Here is a 16791-nt window from a genome sequence, read left to right on the forward strand (position 1 = left end):
CTTATGTACAATTTGGAAATTAGTATGGCGTTCATTGTCACTGAACTAGTATATATTTGTTTAGGGGCCAGCTGAAGGACGCCTCCGGGTGCGGGAATTTCTCGTTACATTGAAGACCTGTTGGTGACCTTCTGCTGTTGTTTTTTCTATGGTCGGTTTCTTGTCTCTTTGATACATTCCCCATTTCCATTCTCAATTTTATGGTTGAGGATAAAGGGTTCTCATACAGAAGGTGAAGTCAAAATCTGTTTTTGTTAGCAATTATAATTTATTGCATGTAACTGCATAACCCTTACATGCCCTATTTTATTATAATTCAAATTTAAAGGGTCTTCTCTTTTTTAGTTGGTTAAAGAGCTCACCAGAGCTCATATTTTGTCTGTTGTAATGTATATATATGCCGACTCTAAATAAAATTTACTTACTTACTTACTTCCTGATCACAATTTTAAAAACCTGAGGGATAACTGACTAATGACCACTTGTAGAGGTACATTGAAGATCTACACACCTGACAGGTGATGAAAGAGATAGATCATTCTCATTTGTATGCAATTGCTTTATGTTTATTATGTTGAACACCAAAACAAAATTAATCAAGAACTATATGAAGAAAAAAGTTTAAAATGTTGAACACAAAAATTCTTTGTTGTTGATCATGTTGATGCTGCCAATTTTCGATCCTTGACTGTTTGTTACTTCTTTATTTGACAATGAAAAAAAATTTATTGTTATTCCTAAACTACAACAAATGATAATTAAATGGCTAATTCAGTAACTTTGAACTAGCAATTATTTTCCTGTAAAAGTCTTCATTTTGGATGTTTACATTTTCAGGTATTCAAAAGGCTAAAGAGCTTGGTGCAACTTACAGATTAGGACCTGAACTGGAGATAACGTTAGTATAATATGATGCAGAACAATTTCAAGTTGTTTTTACAAAAAATGTACATGTATGACCATTAATCAGAAGTTTTCCACCAGGTAATTGATTTTTTACCTGGATAGAAATACCCACTATAAACCAAAATCAAAACTTCTACCATGTATGCTCCCTTGCTTTATACATGTAATAACATTTAGTGTACAAGAAAGGGTGTAGTTGTCCAGTACTAGAAAATTTAAGATATTGAAAGTTTTTCTCATACTTTTTAACAAGAATTCCTTTTGAAAATATTCTTTTGAACATGTTGAAATTAAAAAAATTATAATAGCATCAATTGTTTTTGTAGAGGATATGGATGTGCAGACCATTTTCTGGAGAGTGATACATTCTTACACTCATGGCAGAGTTTGGGACAGATTCTTACTAATCCAGTTACACAGGATATTCTTTGTGATGTTGGAATGTAAGTTTGTATACGACAGCAAAAATTAATAAATAAATTGGCCTAAAATTGGTATTGTGTCGTCTGAAGACGGATGATTTCCAAAAATAATAACTTTAGTACAAGTAAATAGAAATCAATGAAATTTTAACACAAGGTTCATACTATTGCGATTATAACTGTGTCACATTTTTCACAATAATAAATACATATTAATAATTTATGAATTTACAGTAACTGTTTTAAACAATATAGACATTACCATTGTTTTTAATAGTTTATAACTTTTTGCATTTACAACTTTGATAAATCTGACAAATGCAAAAAATAATTTGAAATGAACATGTGATCTACATTATATATATTTATATTCATTTTGTTTATTTTCAGGCCAGTGATGCATAAAAATATAGCTTATAACTGTCGTGTTTTCTTTCTGAACAAGTAAGTTACCGGTATATATATATACTGAACCAAAAAAGTTTAGCAACACTTTTTTTTTATAAATTTTTTGTTGTTGTTTTTGGAAATAATTATTTAAACATCATCGATATATTCCTTTGTTTTACCTGTAATTTAAAGAAAAACACAAACACCTTTGAAAAAATTGCATGGGGCGTCAACCAGGCCTCCCCGAAAATGACAGTCAGAACGGTCTTGAAATGGTTGATGCCGGAATGAGGGTTGCTGACATCATGGTTCGATTTAATGTGCACAAGGCAACAGTTTAGAGACTAACAAACAGATATCGACAAATTGCAACTGCACAGGATAGGTCGATATCTCGTAGACAAAAAATAAACTATCGTCGAGGGAGGAGCGCTTCTTTTGCTTTACGTCAACACGTGACAAGTTTATTCCGGCTAAAAATGTAATGCATTGACTACATTTTTAGCCGGAATAAACTTGTCAATCCCACATTGGTGCACTAAGGGCATGGCTGAGAAATTGATTTTCAGAAACACTATACTCATTTATGCATTTTGACGCTCCCGCGCTCCATACAAAGAAAATCCTTATGAATATGAGTGATAAACATTCATGTTGCTTCTAACATATCATAATTCCATTTCTTTATTATTAAAATTATATGTTGTTATGATTTTGTAATATTTACATTTTCACATTTTTGTTGCTAAACTTTTTTGGCTCAGTATATATATATATGAAGATGTGTGGTTTGTATGTTTGGATTTTTTAATATTTGTTATAGTTGCAAAATAGATGTTGTTGCTAGAAAGAAAAAACTGTGTCGGTTTATTTGCACAATCCAGTTTATGATCATGATGATATTTTCATGTGAATACAGTCAGATAAATGTGGATTAACTTAGTGATGTTTAGATTAGAAAAGATGATCATATATTACCTGGTGGTTTTTGTTTTACCTACATATATTGTAAGATAATAATTCTTAGTTCTTATATCTTAAATGGAAAGTTAAATAAGCATAAATAAGGCCATTAGTTTTCTCGTTTGAATTGTTTTACATTGCCTTATCGGGGCCTTTTATACCTGACTATGCGGTATGGGCTTTGCTCATTGTTGAAGGCCTATAGTTCATTTTGGTCTTTTGTGGATAGTTGTCTCATTGGCAATCATACCACATCTTCTTTTTTATATAAAGATGATCAACTAGCTTAAGAGAGCCATATCTCTTGCACGTTAAAGACACCCTTGTAGATTTCGAAAAAGAGTAGGCTAATGCCCCTACAAGGCAGCACTCGCACCCGCAAAGTGGAAAGGGATTAATATAAGTTGCAAAACTTGTTCCCCAATCCACTATTAATAAATATGTTTAAACTAACTAGCTTAAGACAAAATCTGCAATGACGACAAATAGAGGAAATTGTCCAATAATTCCTGGTTAGAGTTATAGAGTCAGCTATAAAAGGCCACAAAATGACTATGTAAAACAATTCACACAAGAAAACTAACGGCCTTATTTATTTTTAAAAAATGAACGAAAAACAAATATGCAACATATAAACCAACGACAACCACCAAATTACAGGCTCCTAACTTGGGACAGGCACATAAATACATAATGTGGTGGGGTTATACATGTTAGGGGGATCCCAACCCTCCCCTAACCTGGGACAGTGGTTTTACAGTAAAACATAAGAACAAACTATAAAAAATCAGTTGAAAAAGGCTTAATTCATCAGATGAAAAAATTACATGTGGATGTGGCTGGGTACTTGTGTACATCCCAGCGACAAAAAGACACTAGGAACAAATCTGAGAGTACTCGCATTTTACTGACAGCTAGTTCAAAGCCAATAACAACTTATAAAAAAATGATGCATCTAAGACTAAATGTAATGTCTATTATTATGCATTACCTTCTTTTATTTGTAGGAAAGTTTTACTAATTCGACCAAAGATGGCACTGGCAAATGATGGCAACTACAGAGAACCAAGATGGTTCACAGCATGGGGTAAACATAAACAAATAGAGGACTATTACCTCCCTCGAATGATACAGGATATCACAGGTCAGGTATGTATCAAAATATAGCCTTTAGTAAGAGGGAAACTCCCACGTATGATACAGGAAATTTCAGGTCAGGTATGTACATTTTGTATAGATCTATATATAACAGGCTATTTTTTGAACTTGGAATTATTTTTAATTATGGAATTTGCATAATTTCTTGTGTTTAAATTTTTTAATAAATTCCATGTTTATTTGGTATTATTATCTTTTGAGCAGTTAATAACACTTTCCATAGAATATATTTTGGTTTGATAGTGTTGTGCGCGGCACAGTACATTCTATCTATTTTCTTTGTAATAGAAAGTGTTGTGCGCAGCACAGAACATTTCAGTACAGAATGCACATGGAATTTATTAAAAATTTCAATAACAAGAAATCAAGCAAATTCTATAAATAAAAATAATTCCAAGTTTAAATAATAGCCTGTTATATAGACTTTTGGTTTCCACATATTTGTTTCGTGGCCAGCTGAAGGACGCCTACAGGTGCAGGAGTTTCTTGCTACATTGAAGACCCATTGTAGGCCTATGGCTGTTGTCTGCTCTATGGTCCGGTTGTTGTTGGTTTGACACATTCCCTATTTCCATTCGCAATTTTATTTAGTGATAGGCATTTATCTCTATTTAGTAATACATGTAGTTGAACTTCCCCATAGTATACAATCATGATATTACTGGTCAAGTGTGCATTTATAGAAAGTGATATTCAATCCTCTTTTCAAGTAAACAGTACCCATTGAATTGGTGATGCTATAAGGTTAAACATTTTAAATTTCATTTATTTTTGTATTTTCCAGAAAACTGTACCCATTGGTGATGCTGTGATATCAACTGTAGATACATGTATAGGATCAGAAATCTGTGAAGAATTGTGGACACCTGATGGGTAAATAGAAGGGCTATGCATAACTGTTAAAAATATATGCCATGATTTTATATCTATCAATTTTTATAGAGTTTGTGAATGAGTGAAACACAAATTTCAGCGGAGTGAGAAGAAGATATCAAAGGGTGGAAAATAATTAGTCCAGTAAAACAGAAAACACCATGGTCAAGATTTTTTTTTAAATCAACATTAAAACTTTTAAAAGTTTAACTTACCTGTTCTGAAAGGTTTGGCAGTTTCAGTTCAAATTAACTGTAAGTAAGTTAGCCATCAACATTACTTTACATTTGTAATATTATAATGTATAGTGTGCTCAAAACCTTATGAACTCTTCATAATATTCTGAATTTATTTAGGATATTACAAGTTGGAGGTAATCTCTTACATTATTTTGCAATTGCCTGCAGACTGTTTCTCAGAATAAAAAAGAAAGAATAATGAGTATCCATCCATGACACAAAATCAATACATACACTGCAAAAAAAACACAAATACAAAGGAACATTGCTTTTATGGGTTTTCTACGTCTCAAAGTCAACATTAATGCCTTCAACACTGAGACACAGTGTACATTTGTAGATACTATTCTGTACGCTATCCGGAAGTCGCGATTTTCGAAGCAAGAACATTTTGGATCACATTTTAAATTTGTTGGATCTACTGAATTAAACGGTAAGATGTTCATCTGTACATTGCTTAATGATTAATTCAGCTGACGTCGATATTCACAAATGGTTTACAATTAAATTCAGCACATTCATTATTCGTATCTTTGCCTTAATCAAGAGATTTTCAAGTGCAACACTTAGGAAAATCAGTCGGTGAACCTAAAAACAATCTTTTTATCCCCTTAGTGTACAAATTAACGTAAAAACCAGACTTAGTTAACTAAATAAAGTATATTTTAAGTGGTGGTAAAAGTTTCAGCCAGATCTTTGAAGCCAGAAATAAGAAAATTACACTTGTTTGAATTTCTCACTGTACGATCAGTCTCGCTTGTATATTTTGAAACTGTATGATCAGTCTTTATTTCACTGTATTCTAGTAGTGATTTCAAGTAATTTACGATACATAAGAAGATGGCATTTTTCTAAATAACACAAATGTATTTAAAAAAATTCACATCCTGAAAACTTATCAAACATGTTTTAGCTTGATAGGGTGTACTCGACTTGCTACATTAAGTATAAGGATGTTTGAATGTTGCTAAAATAAGAGGAAGGTTTGTTGTTTATATAAGTTTCAGAAATGTCCTCCGTTATATACTTAAAACTTTACAAACACAGATATAATTGTTATATAAAAATCCATGTATTTACAAACATTCGAGGCCGTACTATAGCCTATAATTGATCACAGTTCTTTCACTTTGTTTTGGATGTAGATCTGTCTCTTTCACACTCAATTGTACTCCACTTTGTAAAGCGGGGGTTTATAGTGATAAAGAAGTCCATCTTTCCGTTCGTCCGTTGGACCGGTACAACATGTTTCGCCGGTTTTGTTAGCGCATCTTCTCGTAAACCACTTAATATACATTGGAGGTTCCAGCCATTTTTAAATGGAGAGGGGGTCCAAACCAGGAGAAAAGAGGATTCCAAATATATGTTCCCATACAAATGCATTGATAGTTGAAAGAGGGTTTCAAACCGCCGGATCCCATTTTTTTGGAATCCATCTCTGGTATAACTATTAATTATTTATTCTCGGATTCCATATTATCAATGATGATATAAAAAAGAAGATGCAGTATGATTGCCAATAAGACAACCGTCCACAAGAGACCAAAATGATTCAGACATTAACAAATATAGGTCACCGTATGGCCTTCAACAATGAGCAAAGCCCAATACCACAAAGTCAGCTATAAAAGGCCCCGAAATGACAATGTAAAACAATTCAAACGAGAAAATTAACGGCCTTATAAAAGCCCTTATTTATATAAAAAAAAAAAAGGAATGTATTTCAAATTTTATGAAAAATGTTTTATGGGGTTTCTTTATATAAGATACGGACTTGAACATTGCATTATATGGGGGCACCCATCAGGTATTTCCAACACCTCCAAAACCAATTATTAAAGTTTTCTAAAATTGCTCCATTTTTAATCAATTAATGTATTATGGACCTTCTATTTCGAATTTTTGGTAAAAATATTTTTGATGTTTCTATATCTTAAATACATACTTTGCCATAGCCTTATATTGGGCGTACCTATTTTATATCCACAACTTCCTTCAGACACTTGTCATAACTTAATGAATCTTTTTCAGATTCCTTATCATTTAATTCAATTGTGCACCTTTTATTTTGATTTTTCGAAAATTCAGCAGTTTTCTATTTCCATGATAAGGACTTTTCCACTACCTTATTGGGTGGTACCCATTTACTATACGCAACTTTCAAAAACTTACCATATATTAATAAATCTTTGTTAGATTCTTTATTAAATGATGCCCCTGTGCACCTATAATTTAGTTTTTTTGGTGGTTTAATTTTGTCCAAAACATGGAGTTTAGAAGTGGCGGGGTATAGTTTCGTTAATTCTTTCCTCAATACCTCAAGTTTTTAAAAAAGCTTTCTCTATCTATTTTTTTGTAATTTTAAAAGAGACAAGCTTGATTTATGTTATCACCAATTGGTCAATGGAAGATGGTGTAAATAGCCTTAAAAAATATAATAGCTAAACAGATAACGGCAACGATACACTATTACAAAGTCCACAAGCGAATCATGTATTGCTTTTTAGGCATTTGATTCTAAATAAGACTGACGGAACAAAAATATGATTATTTTGTCTACAAAAATCATCAGAAATATATTTGTATTGTCTGATGAAAGAAATGTTCCATGGACAGTTCATAATATCACATAGTCACGTATATACCTTCAAATTGCCGTTGTTTTTTTCCCCGTCAAAATCACGACTGGTCATACAGACAAAAAATCTGAAATTGCTTCTAGAATACAGTCAGTTTTAGACTGATTGTACAGTAATTTATTTTTTGATGGGAAATACGAACATCTACTTAAATACGGTAAGAATATTTAAACAGTATATATTTAACTGTAAACTGATGCAAATATTTGCAATAAAAGATTATTTGCTTTGTACTACGAGAGCAAAATTGTCCATCGATTTCACTTTTTTCTATGAAGTTGGTGTGATGCACACGTATATTTTATATTCTAATGCATGTTTTTGTTACAGTTACTCATATTTATGATGCTATACATACATTGAAGATGTTCAAAGCACTTTATAGATATAGAAGTAAACAAATGATAAGAAAAAGCACCGTAAGCAAAACCGTTCTGTTAGCCAGTTGGAAATCCTCGCTTCGAAAATCGAGACTTCCGGATAGCGTACAGAATAGTATCTACACTGTGTGAGATGTTACTTTTAACCGTCATCATGTTTGCTATTATAAGTTATATGGTTTGCTACTAACCCCTTCGGATCCATAGAGGGTTATTAAAATCCATAGGGTGTGATACACTATGGATTTTACTCACCCTCTATGGGTTCATAGGGGGTTAGTAGTGAACCATATAACCAATTTATAGCATGCAGGACTTTTCCTGCTGCAGTTTGTAGAAAAATAAACAATAAAATACAAAGGTCATGAAATTTACTAACCCCCTACGGATCCATAGGGGGTCACCAGGTGACAGCGCTAAACCAATCACAGCGTGATATTTTACCAGCGCTGCGATAAAGAGCTATGGTAAGGGTGCATTAATATTGGCATGCTGAGTTCAGATTGTTTTATATCTCTGGGTTTCTTTCACATGATGTATAGCCTTTATTTTAATTGAGGAGAGGGTTTTTATTTGTATCTTCAGGTTTCTGTCTTATCAACATGCCCTTCCTATATATATATATTCTTAACATGAATTAAATCCTTTATTTTGATTGAGGAGAGTTTATGTATTGTAGGCACCACATTGATATGAGTTTAGACGGAGTTGAGATAATCGCCAATGGTAGTGGCAGCCATCATGAGTTACGGAAAGGTTACGTCAGAGTTGACCTCATTAAATCTGCAACAATGAAGGTATTATTACTGAAAGGTTATGTCCAAGTTAAACTCATTAAATCTGCTAAATATGTTCGAGCTGAAGTGGTTCTGATTACATCTGCTTTAATGAAGTTATAGTAAACAAACCCTTTAATCTTTGTTTCCCATTTTGAACACAATATACATGTAGCTGATGTAGAGATATTAATTAATGGCAAACAAATTAGTTCAGATTATGATAAGTTTGCAACAATGTCATTGTGGTATGGATATTCTATTCTCTTAATTAAAAGTTCTCCCATTAATTTTGCCAACAGTAATGTTGCCACAGTAAATGAATACATTATGTTTAGAGTTGACATGTTTTCTTTTGGCCAGAATTATTATCATGGTGATAGATTTGTATGCCCCTGTCGTCACTGGAGGGAGCATTAAGTGTTACCCTTGTATGTACGTTTGTTCCAAAATTGGTTTCCATTCTCTAACTTAAGTTTGCCTCAACGAAATGTTACAAAACTTATACACAATGCTTATAACCACAAAACACAGATCAAATCTTAATTCTGTGGCGTCACTTTAATGTTCTTTAGTAATGCCCCTTTATACTATTATGCAAATGAGGACATCATATATGTCCCATGGACACATTCACCATTTAATTTTCTAGTGTTATGGTAATGTTATGGTAATGTATTATTGTTCTGTTTCCAGTGTGGAGGTATATATGTGTTTGCTAACCAGATTGGATGTGATGGAGATAGGTTATATTATGACGGCTGTTCAATGATTGCTGTTAATGGAAAGATTTGTTCCCAGGGGCCACAGTTTGGTCTTCAGGAAGTAGTGAGTTTAATTGTGTGTTTTATATCACAGACACAGAAAACAGATAAAAAGATGACAGAAATGAAGTAGAATATTTAAAATGGCATCATACTACAGCAAGACTGTTAACATTGAAAAGCTGCTGAATGAGGGTGTCCCTCCCAAGATTTTTTTTTGAAAATTTTGTATGACAAACTTTTTTACCCAAAAATTCAATTTATGAAATTGAATTTTATAATCAATTTGAATGCAATAATAAGTGAATGTCATATGAGTGGATTATACCCATGAAAAATATAGAAATTTAGCTCATGGGGGATATTTCATAAATTACTATTCCAATATTAGCACCAAACACAAACAGCCAGCTTAACAGAGAAAGACAAAAAGCAAACCACACATATAAAATTAAACTCAATTACATGACATTAAACTAGATTCAGACACACATACATGATATATGAGATTGCCACTTCAATTGATAAAAGTCAAGATGGTTAAAGTTGGTATTTAAAAAACTGAATCTTATTACAATGCAACATGTACAAGTATTTTATAAAAAAAAAATGTATGCTTTAATTTCTGTGTTTCTTTGATAACCCAGACCAGAAATAGGGAAGCAAAACTTTAATTGAAATGTCTTGAATCAAACTAAAGGATCATAACCCAAATAACCAAAACTGTTTAAAGCTTAACTTTGCTGTAGGGCACGCTTTAGTTGTAGCAAAAATACATACTTTAAGATTTGGAAATTAAAACTCTCTAAATACTACTACTATCAACTTGTATTGTAATAATGTAGTATGGTACAAAAGTTCATTCTGTAGTAATCTTGTGTAAATGTTTTTAGGTAGTCAATGTAGCCACTGTTGATTTAGAAGATGTGAGAACTTATAGAAATGCCATCCGTAGCAGGAATGAACTGGTCAGTATAATTATTAAGATAAAAAATGTATTCTCATTGTCTCAAAAGTAAGTCATACACATATAGCTAAGGCCAAATGAAAGTATATGTATATGTGTGGTTTCAGTTAAATCTTTTAAAAAGATAAGTCTGGTTGGTAGGTTGGCAATTTTATTTACTTTTTATTTATTTTATTTTTTTATCTTTGATTTTCATATTCCTGAAAAAAGTTGTGTTTACTAAGTCAGATTCCTGTATTATACACGTAGATATTGGAAGTTCACTATTTTTTTATTTGTTTGGTTGTAAAATAAACAGATATGTTATGTTTTTAGTTAATTTTGTTACAATCTGTAAAGAATTTGTTGTATTTTAGCCTTAATGATTTTGTTTTCATATGCTGAATATTATAGATTTGTACTTTATTTCTTTTTCAGGGATCCAAATCCTATGCCTACCCCAGAGTTCATTGTGATTTTGCTGTTTCACATGATGACTCATTTCAGCCAACCACTGACCCCATAGAATGGCAGTATCATACACCTGAAGAGGAGATTAGGTTAGGGTTATTCCATTTAGATAAAATCTTCCCTCAGTCCATGAAAATTGATAATCAGGAAAACGAATAAATCCAAAGAAGGTTGTAAACAAACCATGAGTTGAATGAAAACAGACAAAATTGTAACCATAGATAAAAACAGACAAAATTTTAGCCAAATATAAAAACAGACACAATTGTAGACAAAAATAAAAACACAAAATTGTATCCAAAAAAAAACAGGCAAGAATTGTAGCTATAAATAAAAACGGACAAAATTGTAGCCAAAGATAAAAACAGACAAAATTGTAGCCAAAAAAAAAATTTGACAAAATTAAAGCCAAAGATAAAAACAACAGTCTAGAAAATAAAGATTTGACAACTAAACACCTCTAAAGATTAGTTAAATTAAGCTCTGTTTTTGATTTATACCTGGTTGATTAGTTATTTGGAGATTTTAAAATCTGATCTGTGGTCAGAGAGAATTCAATCTCCCCTTCATTGTTCTATTGTATATTTACAGCTTGGGACCAGCCTGTTGGTTGTGGGACTACCTTAGAAGGAGTGGTCAGGGAGGATATTTTCTCCCCCTTAGTGGGGGTATTGATAGTTCTAGTACTGCCTGTATTGTTTCCAGTATGTGCCATCTTGTGATAGATGCTGTCAAGAAGGGAGGTGAGTCTGCAAATCTTCTGATGATCTTATTATTCTAAATTAAAAATAACCTCGAAATAGAATGCTAATGATTAAAGAAAGGTGTCTGATTTTATAACATATTTTCGGAAAATTCTAAAAGTCGTTACTTTTATGACCTAGCCATAGGCGACAGTGTCTTTAAGTCTTATCTTTGACTTTCTGTCCTTCTGTCTTTCTGTTTTTCTCTCTGTCTGTCCCATATTCCTTTAAAGCTTACACAGGGGCATTCTTGTCCTCCAACACATTCTTTAATTAGTTTTGTTTAATATCATGTTTTGATACACCATATCCTTTCTTTTAATGTTTCCAACCAATGCAAAAAATAAAATTGCAAGCAACTGATAGAAGGACAATAATGACCTTTTTTGAACTTTCATACTATAGTGTGGAATAATTTACATGTTTTCCTATTTCAAGGTATGCAAAGAGTTTTCTTTTATTAAATATAACAAGAGTTGTCTCCCATATACCATCAGTTATTTGTATTTGCATTATTATTTTTTTTATCTAAATTAAATTTTGTGATAAAAATTTAAACAAGGAAGACTGAAAAAAACATATAGATATAAAAAGATGTGGTATGAGTGCCAGTGAGATAACTCTCCATCCTACAAGTCACAATTTGTAAAAGTAAACCAAAGTACGTTCTTCAACAGGGAGCCGTGACTCACACCAAGTTACAAAAGGCCCCAAATTTCCAGTGTAAAACCATTCAAACAGGGAAAAAAATATGTATATATACTACAGAAGTGATGATCTACCATTTTAAAATATGTAATGAATTATGTTTCATCTATATTACAGATACTAAAGTGTTATCAGATGTGAGGAAAGTAGTAGGAGATCCATCTTATATACCCACAGATGACAAAGAGCTGGCTGGTTTAGTGTTCACAACATGTTACATGGGTTCAGAAAACAGCTCTAAAGAAACACAGTCTAGAGCTGCTGAATTAGCTCAACAGATCGGCAGGTTTGACATTTATTAACTTGGGCAAAAAAGGTTCAATATTTTAAAAAAAAGGTTTATAATGAAACAATAGTTATTAAAGGTACCAGATTATTATTTAATATGTCAGACACACGTTTCGTCTTCATAAGACTCATCAGTGACGCTCAGATCAGATAAGTTATAAATCCAAACAAGTACAAAGTTGAAGAGCATTGAGCACCCAAAATTCCAAAAAGTTGTGCCAAATGCGGCAAAGGCATTCTATTCCCGGGATAAGAAAATCCTTAGTTTTTCGAAAATTCTAAATTTGTAACAGGAAAAATTATGACTTGAACAAACTTTTTGGAAAATTATTGGTGAAAAAAATCATTTTTTTAAGTGATACCTTGAGCACAAATAATCTGATTTCCAAATATTTGGAAAGATCACTGATATAAATTTCTTTGAGATTTCTTTTGAAAGATGAAATATGGAGAACCAAAGGAAATTTTGTTTTTGTATATTGGTGAAAAAAACACACAAATTTTGAGATTTTTGTGTTATCAGCTCAATAACTTTAGATGAAATAAAACTCTAAACTTCAGTGCATGATGGGGGCATGGACTTGTGAATACAGTCATACTCAACTTTAACAAATACAATTCAACAGAATTTTGACAGTTTTACCCCTCTCCATCATTTTAGCTTCCATTTATCCATAAAGATAGATATAGCAGTAGCGGCCATATTAACAGTGTTTACAACAGCACTGAAGTTAATTCCCAAGTTTAAAGCCAATGGTGGAAGTCTTAGAGAAAACTTGGCTTTGCAAAACATACAGGTACATATATATATATACGAGTCTAAATTGAAAACTACGTTCAAACCTATGATTGCGTTGGATAAAAACCGCAATTTTTATACATGTGCATGTCAAACAAATTTCGTTGTAGAAGGGTCTAAAAACAGCACAAACAACATTTTCCAAAAGACCAAAAAAGTGAAAAAGCATATTTAAACAAAAGGCATTTGACTAACAGGTCGAACAACTGATGTTCTTCAACCCTGCTGACTGCCATTGACGATTGCCAAATAAAATTGATCACAAGATGTAACAAAATGGATCTTAAAATAAATTTAATACTAAACAGAAACACTTTTTAAAACTTGTGGCCGCGATATATATATATAATTGGTCTAAATATTTTAAATATATATACTAACAGAAAAGGAAAAAGGGAGACAATGGCATGCCAATGAGGAAATCCAATAGCATTGATGAAGAGCAATAAAAACATAGGTTTCATCTGAGATGGTTTATTGGTCAAGTGATTACATGAAATATTTGTCTCTTGTAATTCATTTTAAATTCTAAATTTCCAAGTAAAGGCCACATAACAGTCATGTTGTAGTTCATTTCTTCATATCAAATTTTAGATAACTTCATAATCAGCTCTAAATTAAAATATGACTAATTTCATGTTAAAGGGGACATGAACCAGTCTGACATTTTCAGACAAACTAATTGTACCCCACGCAACGGGTTGCGGAGGGTATAATGTTTTTGACCCGTCCGTACGTCAGTCCTGTTTCTTGTCATCGCAACTCCTCTCAAACCACACAACAGATTTTCACGAAACCTTTTCAGATAATAATGACATACTATGTAGTTGTGTCAATCGACGGGAAATTGCGATTCAATTTTTTTTCTAGGAGTTACACCCCTTTGAACTTATTTACTTTAATGTACTACTGCGACAGTTTGTCATGGCAACTCCTCTCAAACCAGACAACAGAATTTAACGAAACCTTTTCAGATAATAGGGACATACTATGTAGTTGTGTATATCGACGGGAAATTGCGATTCAATTTTTTTTCTAGGAGTTACGCCCCTTTGAACTTATTTTCTTTAATGTACTTCTGCAACAGTTTGTCATCGTAACTCCTTTCAAACCACACAACTGAATTTCACGAAACCTTTTCAGATAATAAGGACATACTATGTAGTTGTGTATATCGACGGGAAATTGCGATTCAATTTTTTTTCTAGGAGTTACGCCCCTTTGAACTTATTTACTTTATTGTACTACTGCAACAGTTTGTCATCACAACTCCTCTGCAACTACTCAACAGAATTTCATGAAACCTTTTAAGATAATAAGGACATACTATGTAGATGTGCATATCGATAGGAAATTACGATTCAATTTTTTTTCTAGGAGTTACGCCTCTTTGAACTTATTTGCTTTAAGGTACTACTTCAACAGTTTGTCATCTCAACTCCTCTGAAACCACACAACAGACTTTCATGAAACCTTTTAAGATAATAAGGACATACTACATAGATGTGCATATCGACAGGAAATTAGGATTCAATTTTTTTTCTAGGAGTTACACCTCTTTGAACTTATTTGCTTTAAGGTACTACTTCAACAGTTTGTCATTTCAATTCCTCTGAAACCACACGATAGAATGTCATGAAACTTTGTAGATAATAAGGACATACTATGCATGTAGATGTGCATATTGACAGGAAATTATTATTCAAAATTTTTCTTATACCATTTTTTTCCTTACACTTATTTAATTTCTCCAATGACAATGTGGGGACGTGGGGTATGTGAGCGTGCTCACTAAGGTTCTTTATTAGCTCACCTGGCCCGAAGGGCCAAGTGAGCTTTTCTCATCACTTGGCTTCCGTCGTCCGTCGTCGTCCGTCGTCGTCGTCGTCGTCCATCGTCGTTAACTTTTACAAAAATCTTCTCCTCTGAAACTACTGGGCCAAATCAAACCAAACTTGGCCACAATCATCATTGGGGTATCTAGTTTAAAAAATGTGTGGCGTGACCTGGTCAACAAACCAAGATGGCCGCCACGGCTAAAAATAGAACATAAGGGTAAAATGCAGTTTTTGGCTTATAACTCAAAAACCAAAGGATTTAGAGCAAATCTGACATGGGGTAAAAATGTTTATCAGGTCAAGATCTATCTGCCCTGAAATTTTCAGATGAATCGGTCAATGGGTTGTTGGGTTGCTGCCCCTGAATTGGTAATTTTGAAGAAATTTTGCTGTTTTTGGTTATTATCTTGAATATTATTATAGTTAGAGATAAACTGTAAACAGCAATAATGTTCAGCAAAGTAAGATCTACAAATAAGTCAACATGACCAAAATGGTCAGTTGACCCGTTTAGGAGTTATTGCCCTTTATAGTCAATTTTTACCCATTTTTCGTTAATTAAAGTAATCTTTTACAAAAATCTTCTCCTCTGAAACTACTTGGCCAAATTAATCCAAACTTGGCCACAATCATCTTTGGGGTATCTAGTTTAAAAAATGTGTGGCGTGACCTGGTCAACCAACCAAGATGGCGGCCACGGCTAAAAATAGAACAAAGGGGTAAAATGCAGTTTTTGGCTTATAACTCAAAAACCAAAGCATTTTGAGGAAATTTGACATGGGATAAAAATGTTTATCAGGTCAAGATCTATCTGCCCTAAAATTTTCAGATGAATCGGTCAATCAGTTGTTGGGTTGCTGCCCCTGAATTGGTAATTTTGAGGAAATTTTGCTGTTTTTGGTTATTATCTTGAATATAATTATAGATAGAGATAAACTATAAACAGCAATAAAGTTCAGCAAAGTAAGATCTACAAATAAGTCAACATGACCAAAATGGTCAGTTGACCCGTTTAGGAGTTATTGCCCTTTATAGTCAATTTTTAACCATTTTTCGTAAATTAAAGTAATCTTTTACAAAAATCTTCTCCTCTGAAACTACTTGGCCAAATTAATCCAAACTTGGCCACAATCATCTTTGGGGTATCTAGTTTTAAAAATGTGTGGCGTGACCTGGTCAACCAACCAAGATGGCCGCCACCGCTAAAAATAGAACATAGGGGTAAAATGCAGTTTTTGGCTTATAACTCAAAAACCAAAGCATTTTGAGGAAATCTGACATGGATAAAAATGTTTATCAGGTCAAGAACTATCTGCCCTGAAATTTTCAGATGAATCGGTCAATCGGTTGTTGGGTTGCTGCCCCTGAATTGGTAATTTTGAGGAAATTTTGCTGTTTTTGGTTATTATCTTGAATATTATTATAGATAGAGATAAATTGTAAACAGCAATAATGTTCAGCAAAGTAAGATCTACAAATAAGTCAACA

General features: G+C 32.7%; 1 protein-coding gene across 1 annotated transcript in view; it reads left to right on the forward strand.

The window, feature by feature from the left end:
- Nucleotides 1-16791, forward strand: part of LOC134686816 (glutamine-dependent NAD(+) synthetase-like) — a 29727-nt gene that overhangs the window by 1908 nt on the left and 11028 nt on the right. Inside the window, exons 2-13 of the mRNA XM_063546621.1 lie at nucleotides 838-898; nucleotides 1233-1349; nucleotides 1719-1772; nucleotides 3689-3830; nucleotides 4624-4712; nucleotides 8650-8767; nucleotides 9443-9574; nucleotides 10404-10478; nucleotides 10895-11016; nucleotides 11519-11670; nucleotides 12496-12664; nucleotides 13328-13463. Of these exons, the coding sequence (XP_063402691.1) occupies nucleotides 838-898; nucleotides 1233-1349; nucleotides 1719-1772; nucleotides 3689-3830; nucleotides 4624-4712; nucleotides 8650-8767; nucleotides 9443-9574; nucleotides 10404-10478; nucleotides 10895-11016; nucleotides 11519-11670; nucleotides 12496-12664; nucleotides 13328-13463 (1367 nt within the window). The remainder of the gene's footprint in view (nucleotides 1-837; nucleotides 899-1232; nucleotides 1350-1718; nucleotides 1773-3688; nucleotides 3831-4623; nucleotides 4713-8649; nucleotides 8768-9442; nucleotides 9575-10403; nucleotides 10479-10894; nucleotides 11017-11518; nucleotides 11671-12495; nucleotides 12665-13327; nucleotides 13464-16791) is intronic.

Source organism: Mytilus trossulus, chromosome 10 (assembly GCF_036588685.1).
Source record: "Mytilus trossulus isolate FHL-02 chromosome 10, PNRI_Mtr1.1.1.hap1, whole genome shotgun sequence".
Lineage (NCBI taxonomy): Eukaryota > Metazoa > Mollusca > Bivalvia > Mytilida > Mytilidae > Mytilus > Mytilus trossulus.